General features: G+C 32.4%; 1 protein-coding gene across 3 annotated transcripts in view; it reads left to right on the forward strand.

Annotated features, from left to right (window-relative positions):
- The window catches only part of LOC136028859 (uncharacterized), a 113,447-nt gene that overhangs the window by 83,373 nt on the left and 8,324 nt on the right, over positions 1-21,750 (forward strand). For all 3 annotated transcript variants that reach the window (XM_065706797.1, XM_065706798.1, XM_065706796.1), the window contains exons 3-4: positions 3,744-3,880; positions 13,101-13,277. In XM_065706797.1, coding sequence (XP_065562869.1) covers positions 3,744-3,880; positions 13,101-13,277 — 314 coding nt within the window. The remainder of the gene's footprint in view (positions 1-3,743; positions 3,881-13,100; positions 13,278-21,750) is intronic.

Here is a 21,750-nt window from a genome sequence, read left to right on the forward strand (position 1 = left end):
GCAGCCAATAGAGGAAGTTTAACTTTTCCTGAGGCGCAACACATTCCCATTGTTTCACCATTGAATTTCAAGGCCTTGCAATAGGCACAAATTTTAGACATAGTCCCGATTTGAACACTTCTACTCAAGCTATAATCAACGAATGGGCTGTACCTGAATGCCAGGCGATAACTTTCAGGTTGCTCTGATTCCTCGCCACGCTTTCTTTTCTTGCTTTCTCTATCAGCAGGAAGCCTGATTTCTTGCTGTTCTTGTGATTCCTCGGCACGCCTTCTTTTTTCACTTTCTCTTTTAGCAGCAAGTCTGGTTTCATGTTGCTCTGGTAGTTCCTCGACACGCCTTCTTTTTCACTTTCTCTTTTAGCAGCAAGTCTGGTTTCGCGTTGCTCTGGTAGTTCCTCGGCACGTTTTCTGTTCTTTCTTTCTCTATCAGCCTCAAGCCTGTTTCCTTGCTGTTCTTTTGATTCCTCGGCACGCTTTCTTTTCTAACTTTCTCTATCAGCCTGAAGCCTGTTTCCTTGCTGTTCTTTTGATTCCTCGGCACGCTTTCTTTTCTTACTTTCTCTATCAGCAGCAAGTTTTTCGGCATAGACTCTTTGAGCATCTTCCTCGGCTGTTGCCATTGTAAGTTCATCAGTCATTTTACAGTTAAACATTAATAGATTTCTACGTGAACACATGTCTTAAATATCTTTAATGACGTCACCGCCATAACAAAAATGACGACAACTAACTTCATGACGTCAGTCAACACACAAACATGACGTCACCCGACAGACAGACCCACACACACACAGACAACTTATTTATATATATATATATATATATATATATATATATATATATATATATATATATATATATATATATATATATATATATATATATATATATATATATATATATATATATATATATATATATATATATATATATATATATATCTATATTCACAGGTGGGACACAGGGACACAACTACAATGGCGCGTAACTAATATAGCGCGTAACGACTTACGCCCGCGGGGGGGCTTGGGGGGAGGGGTTTGAAGTGCCCCCACCAACTAGGTGTTGGGGTGGCACGAAGCGCCACCCCAACAGCTAGTATTTATATATATATATATATATATATATATATATATATATATATATATATATATATATATATATATATATATATATATATATATATATATATATATATATATCTATATATATATATATATATATATATATATATATATATATATATATATGTATATATATATATATATATATATATATATATATATATATATATATATATATATATATATATATATATATATATATATATATATATATATATATATATATACATATTAAACTGACAATCTACGTTCATTTGTTTTTGGTTAAATACAAATCAAGTTCTGGTCTTGAGACGGCATGGGGGTTGTCAGCCCTACTCATGCTAACATTCGTTCGGTTTGAGTTTAACTTGGTAGTTTATTGTAATTTCTGTTTGCTTTGGGTTTCATTTATTTATTGAAGGTGATATGTGGTAGTTTTACGCTTGGGAGATTATTTGACTTTATTTCTGCTCAGTTTTGGTTTATTAAAGCTCTTTACTTTTCTTTGAAAAACCTTTTTTTTAGAAAACATTATTTCTAATTAATTACTCTAAAAGATAGAAAAGAATTCTTGCAGGATTCTAAATGCTCATGCTAACAGAGTTGGGCTTTTTGGTGATGGCACACATATGAGCACAGTCTAATTTTTTTTTTTTGTCCATAGAGAATATTCTTTAAACAAAATCTGTTTGGCCTAGGTAAATTATTGTTTTGATAAAAGGAAAAATATATTTAACCATTTAAGGGTTTCTGTAACTACAATTTCTCCCAAGCCCTATTATATTAGGCATGATGATACACACTATTACTAGCGGTACTTTTGCATTGAAAAGCAGTATTTAGCGTTGTTATGGGTCATACTTACATTTAGGGGGCATAAAATTGATACTTTCTTTCCCAAAAATTAATTTTAGCGTACCCCTAAGAAATGTCTGTGGAATTTCCTCTCTCTACGGAATTTTTGAGACTTATTTGTTCCAAAAATACGAATGATTGAAAGATAACATACATAGAAAGAAATGATTAAAAAATCAACACTTTTAACAAATTTATAGAGAAAGAGAGAGGGAGAGAGAGTACAAAAGGGAGACGGAGAGAGAGAAAGAGAGAAAAGAGAAATTATAGGTTTCGGAGAGGGACAAATGGCTCTAAAATTATTTCATTTTTTGAAAGTCTCTCTTGCATTATAAGAATTTTGGTTTTGATCTTCAATTTGGATCAACACGCTTGAGCAAAGTGAACCATAATGAAATAGGAACCTGAAACCGCCCCGAACTGCTTGAACATATATTAAAAATCTGTAATCTATTGTTTTTATCAATCTTTTTATTACGCCTATAATTGATTAAGCGTACTGTTTTCTTAATCGGATATGATGTTCATCTAAATCCGATCAAAGGTTTGCCAGTTGAGCTTTTAGGATATCAATTTCCCCCAGTAGCCTCAAGAAACTTTATGTTACCTCAAAAGCACATCGACATGGTAACTACGTAGGCTTAGTAAAACCATATTTTTCATTCTATCCAAGAACAATTTTAAAACATTATTCTTGATAAATTTTCTTGCTAGGGCCCTGTTCAAAGAATAGTAGAATCATAAAAGAGGAAAAACTGGCGCTGGTGCTGTGAAAATGAAGAACACCATCTAGTGTTTGGAGGTCTTTGTAGACTCACAAATGATACATACATGTTTTTCGGCTACTTTAAAATTTAGGAGAGGGCACAGAAAGTAGAGTCCTCTTCGCATTAAACCTGCCTGCTTAAAGTCATCCAGACCACTGAACTTCCCAAAATTTTCTGACGCTAGCTTAGGCCTAATTTATGGGCACTGGAATTTGACTTTAAATAATTCTTGAAAATTAAAGACTACTATTTGTTAGGACTTGCTTAAAAAGTTTCAGCTATCATCCTGCTGCACTGGAGATTAATCATATCAAACATCCAATTTTTGACATTCAAAAAAGTTGAGAGACACTGCGCTGTAATAGGTCCTAATGGTTTTTAATCCCAGTCTTCCCATATTAAATAATTGAAAGTCCGGATTTTCGACATCCAATCTTCAACACTTATAATAAAGTTGACAGACACTACATTATAATTGGTCCTAACAGTTTTTAATCCCAATTTTCCCATATAAAATAATTGAAAGTCTAACTTTTATCATTTTCCTATTCTCTTTGGTTCTGCCAACAAGAATAACTCTTCGAACCCTCCCAGAAAAAATGTGTCAAAGCAGGAAGTATTTGTAGACGTTTTCAACATCGCTATCACATCCGAATGGATCAATCTGCCAGCACATACTTTGAACTCCTTTAATACTACTTTTAACATACTTGACATATTCCTTTGAAACTTTGAACTCCTTTAAGAAAAATTTCAGCCATTTTATACACTAAATATATATCTACCAGAATCATAGGCATAATACCATGATTGCTGGTGGTATAGAATACTAACTTGTATGATAGGCAACCCTTTTCTGAGCAAAGTTTCCGAATCCCGTAAAGTCACCCATGATAATAATTAAGTAATTCCGAATTAACGTTTTTCATGTTAGCAATTTTTTGTCTAATTTTGTAGCAAAGAAATTGAATTTGAATAAATTTGTCAATGCTGATTGGTACATTCAATTTCAGTGATGTTGCTGATGGTATTCCAGTTGACACAGATCAGTTAGTGCATTTTTTCTGTTGTTGTCAGTTACTCTTCAAAGAACTGAACAGGAGTCATAGATTAGCCAAACAGATGCCTTTAGACATGTCATCGCTTTACGGTAATTCTCTCAATTTGTGGTAATTAATGGTAATTTTTAAATACGTGTGTATTTTACCACTAATGTTATTAACTGAAATTTTGCTTACTTCTAATTGTGTTTAGGAATAGCCAAGGTATTATAGTTGGGAATAATGCAAGTTAAAAATTTAAATATTTCTACATCCCAATTCTCACAACAAAATGCATCAGTCCATCGCAAGAAAAATATCCGTGGTACTTCCGTTGAGAAATCAGCCAGTTTAGGTCTTAGTTATTCACACTATAATTTAAGGCCGGGAAAAATAATCTACACATCCTAAAGTTTTTAATATTACCTCTAAGAAATTGCTATAAACAAACTAACACATACCTACTGGATGATTATGAAAAAGTTTTCTTAGTAAGAAAGTAAAGAGCGACATTGAACTTAAAACAGTAATTGTATCAAATATGAGGGGGACTTCACCTTAATAGTATCCCCTTTTTGGATTCCAGCACGTCCATAGCCACTAGTCCTTTCTTTCTTTGATCATTAAAGATGGACAGCGATCTCCTCAAGACCCAGATGCTTTTAATTTTCTTCAAGACACAGGTGCATGTTACTTAATAGGGAATGTTTTCTAAGAGATGCAGATGGTTGTTACCTAAAAGAGAATGTTCGAAAACCCGTGAGAACCAGGAAAAATCATCCAGGGCCCTCTCAAGTAAGGAACCTTCAAGACACCAGGCCCTACAAGTCGAATCCAAAGGTTGGCTAGCATCTCATTTTACCAGGTTCTCTAGCAATTACTTTCACCTTGTCCTCTGTAACCAATTTCAACTGTTGGGGCCCAAGCAAGTAGTTCCAACGGGGGCCCAGAAATTCAATTTCAAAGCGGCTCCTAGCATTCAATGCCATCGAGGACCCTAGCAAGCGATTTCAACAGGGACCCAATTTCACTGTCAAGACGTTTTTCAAGGCGTTTCAAGGAATTTCAAGGTGTTGTTAAAAAAAATTCTTCGTGATTTCTAAAGTTCTTACGAAATGCGGAATGTTACCAGTGTTAAGGATTCCACATTTTCACGTGATTTGTTTTTTCAAGGGTCATGGGAAATCCCCACTTGTAACAGAGGAGGGCACGCAGGTGTAACAGAGGACAATGCACACATAGGTCTTACGTAATACTCTGAGAGATTTTTCCTTCAGGTTTTTATTTTTCTTTCTCTGAGTTTTTTTTCGAGACATCATTGAATTTCAATGCGTATTTCAGGCAACCTTTATAAACTAAATTTTTTGTCGGCATTAGGGTTCGTTAGAAAGATCCCCTTAATTGAATGGAGCGCTAGACAGTTGGACTATCAAAGCCTTCCTTATACCGTTATTCGTGTAATGAATTTTACGCAAAATATACGAAAGAACAAATTATAAGCAAAAACAACAGTGAATAAAAGAAAGGCAAGGGGGATGGAAGACATATCAACCATTTCCAGAAGGGAGGTCTATTAAAAGAGATAAATTTAATCCGTTTTAAGAGTTATTTCTGAGAGGTTTTAATAAAAATGTCGCGTTAATTTGAGTCAAAACTAAGCATATTCACGCCACCTCTACAATATGTAACTGGCCTATCCCCTATCAAACAATTGCAGAGAGGGAAGGTTGATATTAAAGCTAAGTTTAAACTATATTAAGGGTTATTTCAGAGAGAGTTTAATGTAAATGTTTTGTTTCTTTGACTGGGTGTTACATTTTACTCCACCACTTCCAAAAATTCTTTTAACAACTCCAACCTCAACTTTAAGCTGTTAAACATGTTAGTCCTAGCATTTCACGTCACTATGTCACACTACGGATGGTACCCGGTACCCTCTGGCATCTTTAACCATTCTAAAGGAATTTTTATAGGTATTTTCAAGATATGATTGTAAATCAGTGTTTCGTGTTTTTCCAAGTTAACTTCAACGAGTTACACCATCCTAATTCACAGCACCTTGCCACACTATGGCTGGCCCTTTGTAACCCTCTAATTATTCCTGAGACATTTTATGATATTTTCTTGTTGAAAATCATGCTGTTACTCCATTAGATCATGTTTTCACAAGCCACCCCCAACGTGATTCACCATGTCAATTTGTACCAGCCTGCCACGCTATGACTGGCAATTGGTAACCCTCTTGCACCTCTCATCATTCTTAAAACCTCTTATTACAAAAGTTTTCAAAAAACAAAACATATCCTAAGAGACCACAGTCTTCTTACAAAATACAAAATACTTCTTACAAAACAGAACTATTTCTTTAAAAATACAAAATACTTCTCAGGAATCAAAAATAATTCTGATAAAACAAAAATACATCCTAAACAATCAAAACTGTTCTTAAAAAACTTGAAAAATTGTTACAGAATAAAAAATACTTCTTACAAAACAAAATTAAATTCCTACAAGACAAAAAATGTACCATAGAAAATCAGAGATTGTTCTAAGAAAATACAAAATAAAACCTACAACACAGATAATACTTCCTAAACAGCAAAAAATAAGTCTTACAGAACAAAACTACATCTTGAGAAATCACAAATTCTCATTACATCATACAAAATACTTCTTCCGAAACAAAAACTCTCACAAAACGAAAATACATAGTGAACAATCACAAACTATTCTTCCAAAATACAAAATACTTGTTACAAAACAAGAAATACTTCTGGAAAAACAAAAATATGTCCTTAAAAATCAAAAATTCTTTTTACCGAACACAGAATACTTCTTACAAAAAAATGTTCTTACAAAACAAGAATTCATCCCAAAAGATCACAAATTCTTATTACAAAATACAAAATACTTCTTGTGAAATAAAGAATAATTCTTACGAAACGAAAAATACATCCTAAACAACTGTTCATACAAAATACTAAATATGTTTCATAAAATACAAAATACTTTTTACAAAACAAAACAAAATCTTGCAAAAATTTTCTGATAAAATGGAAAGTACTTCTTTCAAAACAGAAAATAATTCTTACAAAACAAAAATACATCCTAAGAATTACACACTCTTATCAGATCATACAAAACACTTATTTTTCTTACAACAACAACAAATAATTCATAAGAAACAAAAATCCATCCTAAAAACACAAATTCTTCTTACAAAATACATTTATTTTTACAAAACAAAAATAATTCATACAGAACATACATCTTAAAAGACCAAAAAGTCTTCATACAAATAGAAAATTTTTCTTCCAAAAATAACAAACATAAAAAATACAAAATGTAAAATACAAAATACTTATTATAGTAAAATAATGCTAATTAATGCTTTATAAAAGCAAAAAAATAGTGCTTACAAAACAAAAATGTATCATAAGAAATCACAAATTTTTATTATATTATACAAAATAATTCTTACGAAGCAAAGAAAAATAGTTCATATGGAACAAAACAATCACAAACTGTTCTTAGGAAATACAAAACCCTTTTTATAAAACAAAAATGCTTCTTAGAAAACAAAAATTTGTTTAAAAAATTTTTTAAATGCAAAAAATATTTTTTCTAAAACAGAAATACTTCCATAAAAAAAACAAATTTTTGTTGCAAAACAAATTTTTGTTGCAAAACAAAAATATTTTTTAAAAAGAAAATCATTTCCTTGTTTTGTAAGAAGTTCTTTGCAAAGTCTTATTACCAATAAGTAAATTCTAAAGAAATTAAAGGAACATAGTAGTATAACATCAAAAAAAGAAAAACAAGATTTTAAATCAATCTTGGAAAATATTAGCACATCTTATGCTAGTATTATTACCAGAAACAATAATTTAATGATACCAGTGATGGTGAGACAAAAGCGAAGACGTGTTGATATCAACTCATCCCCATTATTACCATTCACTAGTATGCAAAAGGGTAGCGGACAATACACTACGAGTTTACGTTCAAAGTGTTTGAAGTTTTGGAACGTGCTTATGAAAATATTGGCGAAGTGGAAATTCTAAGTTCCCCGACCACGCTTTCTCAAGTGAATGGACTTAAACAAATGGGGCTAGTGGATTTCCTTGAAAAATTCAAACATGAACTTTGCTATTTTTTATAGCTGTCCATCGAGCCTAAAGACAGGTCATTGGCTATGTATCTTTCAAATAGTGAAGAATATAGACTTTTTCGATCATTTTCTCCTACCATATGCATTCTATAATCCGCATATCAACAACTTTATTGAAAGCAATGGGAAATTTTTATTCAAAACCAAAAGAAAGTGCAGGAGTTAAAGACTAAAAGCTGTAGCTTCCATGCACTATATTTCGTTTTCCGTTTTCCTAACCTGAAATTCTCCGCAATTACGTAGACAACCCTCGGCTGAATGACTTCCTAGTGGAAGGAAAACGCTTTTATACCTGTATAATATTGATTTCAGTGCCTTATGAATAAAGCACTCTAAAAATGTTTGTAAATAAAATTAATACTTTATGAATAAAATTGTATATAGATAAAAATGTTTTTTTTCTCTTCTTTTTAGATTTATTCTTCTACGTATAGTTAGCTTTCGAGAACAACTTATTCCGAAAGAACATATGAATTCACTGTATATTGATATTGCTATGCAAAGTCAGGGTCACATTTTCTACAATACAACGTATATTTATTCTTATTGTATCTATTTGTGAAGTCAATTATACTATTTTCATTCATATTAAAAAATTCACGTTTTTCAATTTGCTTATTTGAAGCAATATCATATAAAGTGTTTTCAAATGAAGAATCAATTTGTGTCACCGCAAAAAAAAATCAGTAGGCCTATAATCATAGTAGCCATTGTCTTCACAGCAATGATGTAGAAACCAGGCTCTCTTGTTTTCCAACAATTGAAGTGTAGAACGAATTCTTTTTCCCAAAACAACTTAAAAACACTACGACGCCACTCTCTTAGAAATAAACTAAAATCTCGCTAAAGGTTCTTTTCAATCGTAACTGGATAGATATTCTCTCACTGACCATATTTATCATAGTGACAATTGGAATCCCCTAGTATGAGAGTCACAAATCTCTTCAAGACAGGTATTACAGTATTTGATTCGTACTGCATATCTTCTATGCAATTTACACGGATTGCATAATCTACGCTTTTCACCATACTTTTCAACAATGTTACAGTTCTCACATGATCAGCTCCCCAGTGTATACATTCACAAAGGACATATATAGAATACATTTTCAGTCAACATTTTTACACATAAAGAGAATATTCTTTAAAACTGTAGAAAGAGAGAAGAGCGAAGTGATGGAGTGACATCACAGTTCAACTGAATCTATTTAAACAGGATATTCTAAATTATCGATTTATTTATTTTCCTCATGAAAAACGATTTGGGTAGAGTCTTAAATCATCATTGAATTTCTAAGGTAGTCTTCAAAAGCAAATCAACAATAACATTTTGTTGTGTTTCGATTAGTAATTTTGTTTGCACCACGACTAAAAGGCATATTACAACAATTCAAAGTTGGATTCATTTTTGCTAATAAGTACTGTCAAATAAAAACTTGATGATAAAAAGCATATTTAAACTTTTCTCTCTCTGAATTCTACTTTATTACAAATGTGAAATACATAGAAGATCCAGTCTTATATTGGATCTGGTTATTACGGTTGGTTGCTAGGGTCTCTTGGTTATGTGCAAATAAAGTTCTCATGGAAATATGCAAAAGAGATTTACCTTCTTTTGTATAGTCATTCTGGTTGCAAGGGAAGGTCCAATGACCATATCTGGTTGCTAGGTAAGCCACCTCTGCATGAATTGTGCTGATTCGGTCATGCTAATGAGGTTTGTCTGTGAGTAATGTCCGTCTCACCTAAGGACTTATTATCCCACCACTACTCCCATATTTTACGTATAGTATTGGTTATTGAGAAGTATACAGACGTTTTCAGGGGATGATCACGTGAATCTTTTTTATCTTTTGGGGGACCACATGGTAACTTTTACATGGGATGATCTTTGCATGGAGGTATTTTTCTTGGGGGAAGATAATATTTTATGAAAGGGGTGCCGGATTTCCCAGCATTATTTAAAAAGTGATTTAGAAATTAAATTAGAAATACAAGTTTTTTCAACTGACAGTAAGGAACAGAAATCATTATTTATATAGGAAGATCACCTCCTTGTCAATACCTCGCTGTTTACACCAATGTTTTATTTAGTAATCTTAAAAGTGCCTTTTATTCTAATTAAACGACAATTCAGGAGTCTTTCTTAAAGGATGGAGACATGAAACTTTAGCATAAAGTGTGAGGGATTGACGAGGGAGAAACCCCCTTATTTAAGTAATAAATAAGTTGAAAAAACTTAAAAAAAACTTTGCTTTCAGTTGAAAAAAACTTCTTTTTCTTAAAATGATGCTAAGAAAGCTAACCTTATTAGTTTTGCTGTTGTAACACTGGAAAGATCAATGCAATATACAATGGTATATAGGAGTGCTGCTACTGATATTAAATTAAAGAGTAGTGTAGTCTTAGGTTAGTGTTTGCAGAAGCCAAAACAAATGATTTTAGTCATGCGAATTTCTGCGATTTTCTTTTTTTAGAAAGGGACAAGGTTAAGTTTTTGTTTTATTTTTCTTTTGATTCTGTACATCCAGTTCTCGTTACAGCTGTCCTGGCATAATTAGCTTCGCTTTCTAAGAAAATTGTCCTCACGTAGGCTTTCAGCGGTAGCTAACAGAATATATAATGTCCTTTTCTGTGGCATTATAAAAAAGGGACATCTTCTTAATGAGCTCCTCAGTACTACAGACAAAAAGATTAAACCAATATCAATAATCAAATGTGGAAAAAGAAGTGAGTGAATTTAATTTTGCTGCGAGTCTGCATTCATGGCGACCACATAGTTTCCCTTTGAGAAAAAATTGATAAAACTATAAATTTGAGATATCAATGCAAAGCACCGAACTTTCCAATTAAATATCATCACGTTATGGTATTGTTCAAATAAAACTTATTTTTTCCTTGATTATGCTTCTAAATTCATTCTTCGTTTTCCTTCCATTCTCTTGTTCCTTTTTATCTTTTCAACATATTGAATTCTTTTTATCCCCTAGACGCTCGATTCGTCTAATTTATTTTCCTGTTTCCCAGGCTGTGAATACCGATGGCACACGCGTTCCCGTTCATAATTAAGTAAAAAAACAAGTTTTGTTTTAACTGAAAGTAAGGAGCGGCATTAAAAATTAAAACGAACAGAAATTATTCCGTATATGAAAAGGGCTGTCCCCTCCTCAACGCCCCGCTCTTTACGCTAAAGTTTTTATTGCTTTAAAAAGTAGAGTTGTGAGAAAGAGTCAAACTTTAGCGTAAAGGGTGGGGAGTTATGACAAAAATACATTAATAAAATGAATTTACTTTTCATAAGGAAACACTATGAATTAAATTCATAAAACTTAAAGTTTCAACCCTTTCATGAAGATTACATCTACTTCGCGAATAGTTTTAGATATAGGCTAATTTTTCATATGCAAATAACTTGTATGAACAAATTGACAATTAACACTTTCACATGTGAATACTAGAATGTCGGTCCAATCAAAATAAAGTTAATATACAGTAGCGAAATGTTTTTCCAGACATGGCACACATTTCATAGCGCGTTATTAGGCAATATGACAGACCGTCAGAGCAGTAAGTCAGCAGAACGATAATTGCAGTAAATACTGATTTTTCATCGGAGACATTCATAACTATATATGCGTGAAGGCTGGTATGGTTATAGATCTTTGTCAAAAATTTTCAATGGAGAGTATAGGACTTTTCACTACTGTATATTATCTTTACCTAATTCCAGTCCTCTCCCATTTTGTGCACTAAAGCATATGAATTTAAACTCGTGCTATAATACAAATGTTTAAAAATAAGAGTGGAGTTCTCATTCCTCAGCACCTATGTTAAAGGCTTAGTTTTAAGATACTCCCGAAAATGAAGGGAGATTAAGAAGAAAATTTTCCCTCTGTCCTTTATATCAATCTAAAGGCTCACTGAAATTTGGACGAAATGGACCTATGAATACAGTTTTTGAGGTTTCAGCCCCCCTTCCACCCACAGAAATATCCACTGACTCTCATCCATAATAGCTGCTGAAAACCCTAGACCACCGTAAATAATTATCCGAAGACTCAAATGAATCAGCTCAGTAGAATGAAGCTGAAAAACAATTTACTCGCCACGCTTATTTTGTATCAGCTACGTTCAGTCTGTCTTCAGGAATGAATGCCACGCCGCACCGTATTGTGGCATTTGAAACTCACAAGCAGAATGGATAGCTCTCTTATGGTTTGAATAAATTGGCTGTTCCGTAATTTTTACTTGATAGGATCGACGGGCCAGAATTGTAGTTCTGCACCACAAAATGGCAGAAAAACGCCATTTTTGGCCTAGGCCTAATTTCGTTTGATATTTTTTACTACTACTTTTTTTGCTAAAAGTACCATAGAGCTCCATTTTTATTCGAATTGGTCCCTTTATCTATAAAACTAGGGCTACTGGCTCACCAAAATCACCATAAAAAAGAAGCGTATCCATTTTTTTTTTTTAAATGAATACTCACAAAGAACCTACTCTCATCCTATTTTTCAAATGAGGAGAAACATTTTGACCCAGGATTTAAATGTTGAAACCGATCCAGAGCCGTCAATGCTGTGTGGAATGCTATTTCAAAGAGGTACACCCTGAGTTTATTCACGGCAAACCCTTCAATATGAAATCTCTGTAGTTTCTTCACTGTGAACATTGTAATATTTACGTCAAATATATTCACTTTATTTTTTCTCCTTTAGTATCGTACTTCACTGTTTTCTTTAGTCTTAGTGGTATATATATATAAAGAGCTTTTGGTTGCCACCCTCATTCGCTTCGATGACTACGGTTGATAATTCAGGCCTTTACCGTCAATGATAAGGCACCATTACATGACGTAATCGTAACGTCATTCCAATTTTCTATGCTCGGGATTTCTATGCTTGATCTCCAGTTTCATCTTTCCAAAATATATTCTGCAAAATGTTGACGTTTCTAGTTTGAATAACTTATCTCACTTTCCAGCGTGCAATCAGACAAAATCGTAGATATAGAAAAATAACGGAAAAAACAAACAAAATATTATGGTATGCTATACAATGCAGTGATATAGACTTTTTCCAGTGCTCTGTACTTAAAACATTCTCATAGAATTAACTTTATTATGGCCAACGGCTATGTATCTTTTCTTCTTTTAATAGAGCAGAGGCCTGGTACGAGTGGGCTAGGAGGTGTTTTAAGTCAAATAATTCTTGGAAAACAAATTATGCCTGACTTCAACCTTGAAGAGTTAGCAAGCATTTCCAGAGATTCCCAAGATATTCGACACCTTTTAGAAGAAATGCAGGAATATATGCCACTTGAAGAAAGCAAGAAAGGTCAGTAACCTTGTAATGTTCTTCAGAACATTCTTTCGATAAGAAATAAAAAAAAATAATCCGATTCCCAGACAAATGTTACGAGTTTTTTATATTGCCTAAAATACTAATTTTATATCTCGCGCCACATTTTTACATGTTTGTGCACGGGTGTTTGAGATTTATTTTAAGGTTAAGTACGTGGAGATTAATTATTACGCAAATATGGGTGCAGCGGATGGATAACTTCAGTCATTCGTTGTATCTCGTCTAGTTCTCGCCATGTTTAAAAGTAATTTAATTATTTAGTTGTCATGAAGACTATTCTACGCCTTTTTTTTGGGGGGGGGGGTCTTCTGTTTTGTAAGATTATGGCAAATTTTCCAAGGCTTATTTTGACGAGTAACTTTAAACAGAACGACTTTTACATATTTGTAATTATCAGTAAAAGCCAATTCAATTATCAGATTTTTTTTTCTAGATGGATTACTTCAGTTCATTTTTTTTCCTTATTTGGCTCTCACGATATTTGTATGCATTGAATCTAATCATTTGAAGTTTTTTTAAAGATTCCTCCTCTTCTTAAGGAGTTTTCTTCCCTTTCCTAAGATCATAATAAGTTTTTCCTGGCTCATTTTGTCAACATAACGAATTTTTAAGCATCTTGAAGCACCATAAAAAAAAAAACCAATTCTCTTAATGAATAGTCCTATATTGCCATCAATATTACTTTATTTCTAGAGTTTCACTTACTATTAGTGAAAGTCCCTAGTGGGCACTAAATGGATTACTTTAATCCATTTTCAATCTTTCATCCGGTTTTTACGATATTTAGAATGTTTCGATTACTCTGAAATCCCATGTTTATCTTTATCTCACTGGCAAAAAGAGCTAAAAAATATTATTTGGTGAAGCTATTGTGACAACTCTGATACCTATTAGTGACAATTATTGAAAATCAATGAGACAATTTAATATATATATATATATATATATATATATATATATATATATATATATATATATATATATATATATATATATATATATATATATATATATATATATATATATATATATATATATATATATATATCACTAATTTATATTAATCACTAATTTAGGAAACAATCTTCCTTTTCTCCTTCTGTCTCTTTTTTTTTTTTTTTTATGTGTTTGTGCTGTTGCATTGGTGATTTCTCTTTTCATGATATATATATATATATATATATATATATATATATATATATATATATATATATATATATATATATATATATATATATATATATATATATATATATATATATATATATATATATATATATAACTGTCTATAATTGGCAATAAAGGACTTTTAGAGAGTGGGTCCGCGTTTAGTTTTAAACTATGTTGGATAAGCCATTATTAACGACCTGTTCCTTGAACCGCCGGTTTTTGGAAATTTGTGCGAAATAGATCTGGTCCTCTAGCCAGGTATGAAGAAATTAGGAGCTGAAAGACTATTCTTTAAACCAAGGAATTCTGGATGAGAGAAAATTCTAAAGATTGTGTCTACCTTCTTGAGCTTATGAAAAAATAATAATTTGAAAAAAAAATAATTGGCAGCTATTACCACAAGTCGTATTTAGATAAAGATGATCGTCATGCAATAGAATCGCTAGTTAAAATGGCAAACAAACCCAGAAAAAGGATATAAGTCTCTTTGCGTCTGCAAGTGGTCTTGGCTGCAAAGAAAAGAGCATGACAGTGTAAATTGAATTGTAGGCATTCCAAGGCTATAATGATATTTTGTCTTCTCTTGTCATAAGAATTAACATAAATCTGATTTAATTTATCTTCAGGAGTAGTAAAAAAGGAGCCATCATTAAACTTTCAAGGTCTTTTTTATACTCTCAACTTTGGATGTCCGGTATTCAATGACACATGGGGCCAATTGAAACTCTGGCTGGTCGCTAATGAATAAAAATTACTAACTACTCTGTTCGTTGGAATCAAAAATTTTTTAGATTAAGAAAAAGCTATCAGATTTTATCATTTAGAAAAATGAGAATTTAACTTGAGATTACAATACAATCAAACACCAGAGAGTGGCTCAGTCTCCTTGGTACTCTGTGATGAGCTAGCTTAACCTTTTGTATTAGTTTCAGAGACATAAGAGGAAATTGGAGACTTCTTTAACTATTCAATTTTATTGGAGACTTCTTTAACTATTCAATTTTATTCACTCATTGAGGACCGTATTTTAACAGATTAATTAAGGATTAAGCAATTCTCTCCATGGTGAGGGTACCATATCTATCTCATATCTCAAACAGCAAACACCCAGGCATCTACTACAACTATTACTGATGACTCAATGCATTACCAAGCCACCTGAGGCTAAAACTGCTATGCACCCTCCTCTTCTATCCCAGCTTATTCAAATACTTCTTCCCTACACCCGTCCAAGAAGTCCTAATTTCCGATAAATCCCTACTTATGACTTCATTCTACTCATTCGGGGATGACCTACCTTTCGTTTGGCCCTAGGTGGTTGGCTAAAAAGGAGAATCTTTGGTATTCTGTCATCCACAGATTTTGCAATCCTTGATACACAGAACGTGTCCTAGCCACCTCAGTCTTTCTCTCACTATAGGTTTGGAAGTTGGAATAGAACCTCTTTTTTTGTACAGCTTACTATTTGAAATAAGATAAGTCAGAGGGGTACCTACAAGAATCCGTAGAATATTCGTCTGTAAAACATCTAGCAGAACCATCTTCTGAATTTTGTGGACAAGGGGAGTAATTCGGGCTGAAGTGCCCACGTTTGAGAACCATACTTGATCACTGTCATCACTTTAGCCTCCCACGTTCCATTCTTGTTTTGCAGACTTATCTTCCCGCTACCAAACTTTTTCCAATTATGGAGAACACCCCAGGCTTTGGTTATTCTCCTTTTAATGTCTTCACTGCAATCACCGTCTTTTCTTTTAATAGTCAAGCCACCGGCAAACTTGAAATTATTTTGGCAATTACTCATAAAACTATTACCAAATATCAGTAAGTATAGAAAACTAAAATAAGCTTTTATTGGGAATTCTACCCCAACCCCCTCCCCCAAAAAAATGGTGAAACCAGACGTATCCCTATTTGGATGAATGGCACAATGCTTTCGCTAAAACACGAAACTTCCTAGCGTACTCCGAACATGTCTACGTTCACTGAGTTCTCTGGCCTCGTCAAGACTGATTGAAGGTCCATATTATACAATTCTTTTAAAATATCAGCAAAACTATCTGTAAAAAGCAATGGCTACGATTCTAAATAATTAATGAGTATAATGGGTACCATTAAGGTACCCCCGTGAAAATATTGGCAAGACAAAGACATGTGACAGAACAGATGGGAAATATATAGTTTGGGGCTATATATATATATATATATATATATATATATATATATATATATATATATATATATATATATATATATATATATATATATATATATATATATATATATATATATATATATATATATATATATATATATATATATTAGCACACAAGGGGAAAAAGGGGGGTAAAGTATTTGGAAAGTATGATGTCAGAAAACAGTTCTTCCTTTATAATATGCAGAATAATTGTGCCCAACACATTTTGTAGACTCGCTATACTTTACCCCCTGATGTACAAATATTTAGCCCAAATTTTCTTGAAAAGAAATATAAAAACTAACAAACAAACCGATTGGTTCTCGAGTCTTACCCATCGTAAATTTAAGTGAGTGGCGTGTAATACACAAGTACCGGAGTTTTTCATGGAGAGAAAATCAGATTTCCCGGTATTATTTAAAAAAAACGATTAGAAATTATATTTAGAAACCCAAGTTTTTTCAACTGAAAGTAAGAAGCACCCACAAAACTTAAAACGAAGAAAAGTTATTACCTATATGAAACGAGTTGTCCATTCCGCAAGACCTTGCTCTTTATGCTAAACTTTCGTCCTTTTGTCCTAATTCCTTAAAAATGATTCCTGAACACACATTGGCTGCTGAATTAAAACAAAAAGCTTTGTTCAAAAATTCTTTAAAAAACATTAGTGTAAAAAGTGAAGTCTTGAGGAGGAGGAAACCCCTTTCATATATGTAATAATGTCTTTTCGTTTTAAGGTTTAAGGTTGCTCCTTACTTTTAATTGATTTTCTTATTTAGTTACTTACAGATAGTATTTGTTAATGGGAAACACACGGAACAATTTTTTTAAAGAAAAGTAGAGAGCCTCACTTAACAGAAATAAAGTCAAATAATCTTCGAGGTATAAACTATGGAGTCTAATAGAAAAAAAGTTTGAAATATTATTTTTATATTAAAAAGACTATGTCAATAAGAGATGAACAGGAATTAATATAGAAAAACTTTTTCTGCAGAACAAGTTTATCAAAGAATAGTGAAGAGCATCGTTAAGCCAAAAATGAGTGTAAATATGTTCAAATAATTTTTCAAGCGTAAAACTACCACAAATCACCATCAATAACTGAATTAAATCAAAAACAAACAGAAATAACAATAAATAACCGATTTAAACTCAAAACAAAGAAATATTAACATAAATAAGGTTAAAAACCTTCAAGACCTGAATATAATTTGCACTTTACGGAGAACAAAATAGATGCTAAATGTTTTCACTTTTTTTCACTTTGACAAATAAAGAACTATTAAGACTACAAGGGATCAATATCAAAATATGTATATCGTACTGACAATACACGTTTATTTTTTTTAGTAAAGCGCAAATTATGTTCTGATCTTGAGAAGACATGGGTTTTGACAGCCTTTTCCTTCTAATTTTTGCTCGTTTTGAGTTTAACTAGGTTATCTGTTGTAATTCCTGTTAGTTTTGGTTTTGCATTTATTTGTGGTAGTTTTACACTTGGAAGATTAGAAAAACAAACTTGTAGAATTTGGCAACGCTTTCTTCGTAAAAAATAAACAATAAGAATTTGTTGGTTCTTAAAGCCAACTATCCTTTCGAAGGAGAGCTAAGCCTTATTAATGTTTTTGGTGCCATATGTTTTAGCTTAATTTTTAAAATTGTTCCTCTGCATTGTTTTTCTTTTCATTTTTTTTCTTTTAATTTGGTGCCCACTACTGCCAAAAATTGCAGAATGAAAGTGCAGAATAGCAGATATGGAAGTCTTTTCAACAAAAATAGATTTGTATTTTTTTTTTTTTTTTGTTCAGCTTTTAAGATACTTTTGGTCCGGTTGTCAGCCCTACTCATGTTAATTGTTGCTTGTTTTAAGTTTGAATCGTTTATTTTTTTTAATTTCTGTTTGTTTTGGGCTTTATTTATTAATTTATGAGGATTTGTGGTAGTTGAGGTATTTTATGAGGTATTCTGTATATTATGAAGTAAGAATAGCTTCCTGACTTCAAACTCTCCAAATACTTTAACCGCCCTTCCCCCACTTATGTGCAAATATATATCCCAAATTATATATTTTCTATCTATTTTGTCACTTGTCTTTGTCTTATCTCCAGGTAATCTGAAAGAAGCCAACGAAGAAATCGGTTTCTTCTCAAGTTTTACACAGCGAAAACTTGAGTGAGTAGGGTATAATACACAAATACAAAATTCCTTCTTCCCACGGAAAATAAAAACAAAACTTAAATAGAATTTTCAATTTTGATAGCACTATTTTCCAAAGGGCATTTACGGGGGTGTATTTTCCATTTTTTTTTTACCGGAGCTATTTTCCGCGGGGGCTATTTTCCACCGGGGATATTTTCCGTGGGGAGGGGAGGTTCGGGGGTTGTTATTTTCCACCGGGGTATTTCCGTCAGGAGTATTTTCCAAAGATAACATATTGCTAAAAGATAACAAACCGTGTACTGGTCCAATAAGAGAGGCACCCGTATACGTCCGCATATTTGTAGATTTTAATAAGGTGGTTGGTCCAGTTAATTTTAATATCATTTTCAATGACATTCTCTCTAGTCCCTAATTAATCAAGTGCGGTGTCCATCAGTGTTCGATTGTAGGTAAACTTTCATTTCAAATTTACGAGTGTACGATGAGTTTTATCTCTCTGGTGCTTGCTTAGAATCGCTCGTGGACACTAGTCTCTTTGTTTAGTTTCTCTGCCGATTTGTTTATAAGGTTAATCATGATTTAACTGAATCTCATGTGTTCAGAAATTTAAATATGTTAGTAGTTATGATAAGAAAACGGAGTTTATGGTTTTAAGTCAAACAGGAAAAACAGTTGATAATTTTGTTTTGTGGTTTATCAATTAAACAAGCCTATTTTCATTTATTTTTAAAACATTTAACGGCTCTTGTAGGTCAGAACCTTTGTGATTTTTTTAATAAATGCTAGTGAAATACCCCCCAGATAGTTGTAGATATAAAGAAAGTATTTGGCCCAGTTGATTTTAATATCATTCTTAATGACATTCTCTTTAGTCCTTAATTGATTAAGTCCAGTGTCCACCTGTGTTCGATTTTAGGTCAGCTTTTATTTCAAATTTACGAGGGTATGATGAGGTTTTATCTCTCTGGTGCTTAATTAGAATCGCACTTGGATCAAACACTAGCGTATTTTTCTAGTTTCTTCATTAATACTTTTGTTTATATGATAAATCATATTTATCTTAATCTCATGTTTTCACAAGTTTAAATAAGTTGGTAGTTAATGGGAAAAAAAATGAAGTTTATGGTTTTTAGTCTGACACGGAAGCCAGTTCATAACTATTTTGTGGCTTGTCAGTACAACCAGTCTACCTTTTAAGATATTTAGGTAAAATTTGGCTTGAAAATATCATTATGGTTGCTTCTGACGTTGCTAAAGGTTTTAGTATTTTACAAATATATAATTGGTGTTTGCCAAACCAAAATATACCCCTGTGATACCCAGAAATCATTAATTCTTATGTGCCTCATGGTTCTTGTTGCTGGATATAGAACAGTCCCATGATTACCAGGTGATGATGTTTTCTTACCAATGTCTTGATGGGTTTTCGTCTTCAGTATTTTTGAATAGCATTAGGTTAAAAATTTGTATGCATGATTATTTACTTGAAAATACCATTAACTGTCTACCATTAACATTAAATATGGGGCAGCATATAAGTTCCCTCCCAGACAGAATTAATGAAGTAGAACGCCAAAAGCTACTTTAAGAAATATTTAAATTTTTCTTAGAGGGGAACCATAAATTTGGGAATCAAGATAATTCTATTTTCTCTTTATTTATAATAAATATATATAAAGTTTAATTTTATTGTGTCTCGTAAGCAGTGTCTTAGTATTATTTGTTATTCGTTGCTGTGATTTTTTTTTACACTTTTTTAACGAGTATTTTACTTCTTGATTTTTTTTTCTTCGATAGCTTTGTCTTGTTTTTTTTTTTCTCAGAATTATCCATTTAAAGTATATTTGGATGTTTTAATATTAGGGGTCTAGCAAATATTGCTGCAGTGTCGCTCTTCACTTACCATTCGTTAGTAGATGTACAGAATTGAAAACACAAGGTGGTGCACACCCCCTATGGTGGAAGTATATTAAACACAGCATGAAATGTTTTATTTGTGGCACGAAAAGGCATGGCATGACGGCCATAAGTCACGTATGGCAGAACAAGTGGACCTTCGAGTAATAACACAGCTAATTGCGACCCAAGCAGTATATGTGTTAGCTAGAAACTATTGTCCAACATAAGTTCTAAAATAGTTTTTTTTTCCGTTAAAAAGTCACTTTTTTGAATTGTGTCTCTGTTGAAATAAGATAAAGTTTTTATGTAAATTCTGTCTTGCTCAGCCTTTAATCTCACCTAAATTCCACCTTGTCTTGAAATGACACTTCCTTTAAAGTAACTCTGATGGGGAAATCCACAATTCCCAGTTATTTAAAGTCTGCAGCTAGCCTAGCAAGTCCTTCAACACAAATACCACTTTAGCCGATAAAATATATCCAATAACAACACTCTGTTTAAACTACAAGAAAGAGCAACAGTAAACAAGGGGGTCCTTGATGAAACGGAGCAGTATTTTTTTCTGGAAAAGGTAAACTTTTGAAAGGAGGATCAAATAGTGACCCCCTTTATGAGGGTGGAGAACCAACATTGTGGCACCCATAAGACTTCTGAGAACAGCGGAAAACGGATAATCTTTCCAAGAACAAAAGCAGGAGCTTTTATTTCGAAATGGGGAATGGCATTTTGAAAGCTAAGTAGCTTGAAATTTCTTAAAACACATATACATATATATAAGGGAAATTGGTGGCGCTATGTGAAACTACCTCCTAATCAAATAGCTCAGTATCTTTAAAAATTAACTAAGTCAAATAAAAAGGACACTTGGCCTGTGTTTTTTTTTACCAAGAAAGGGGTAAATTGACCTTTTCTTTACACTTTCCTTAGCTTTATCATTAAATAAAATCTACCCTATTAGTTTTTCTTGTTTTAATAGCTTTTTTATTTAAATAAATTCATTTTAGAGTCATTCATATATAT

The sequence above is a fragment of the Artemia franciscana genome, chromosome 7 (assembly GCF_032884065.1).
Source record: "Artemia franciscana chromosome 7, ASM3288406v1, whole genome shotgun sequence".
In the NCBI taxonomy this organism is placed as follows: domain Eukaryota; kingdom Metazoa; phylum Arthropoda; class Branchiopoda; order Anostraca; family Artemiidae; genus Artemia; species Artemia franciscana.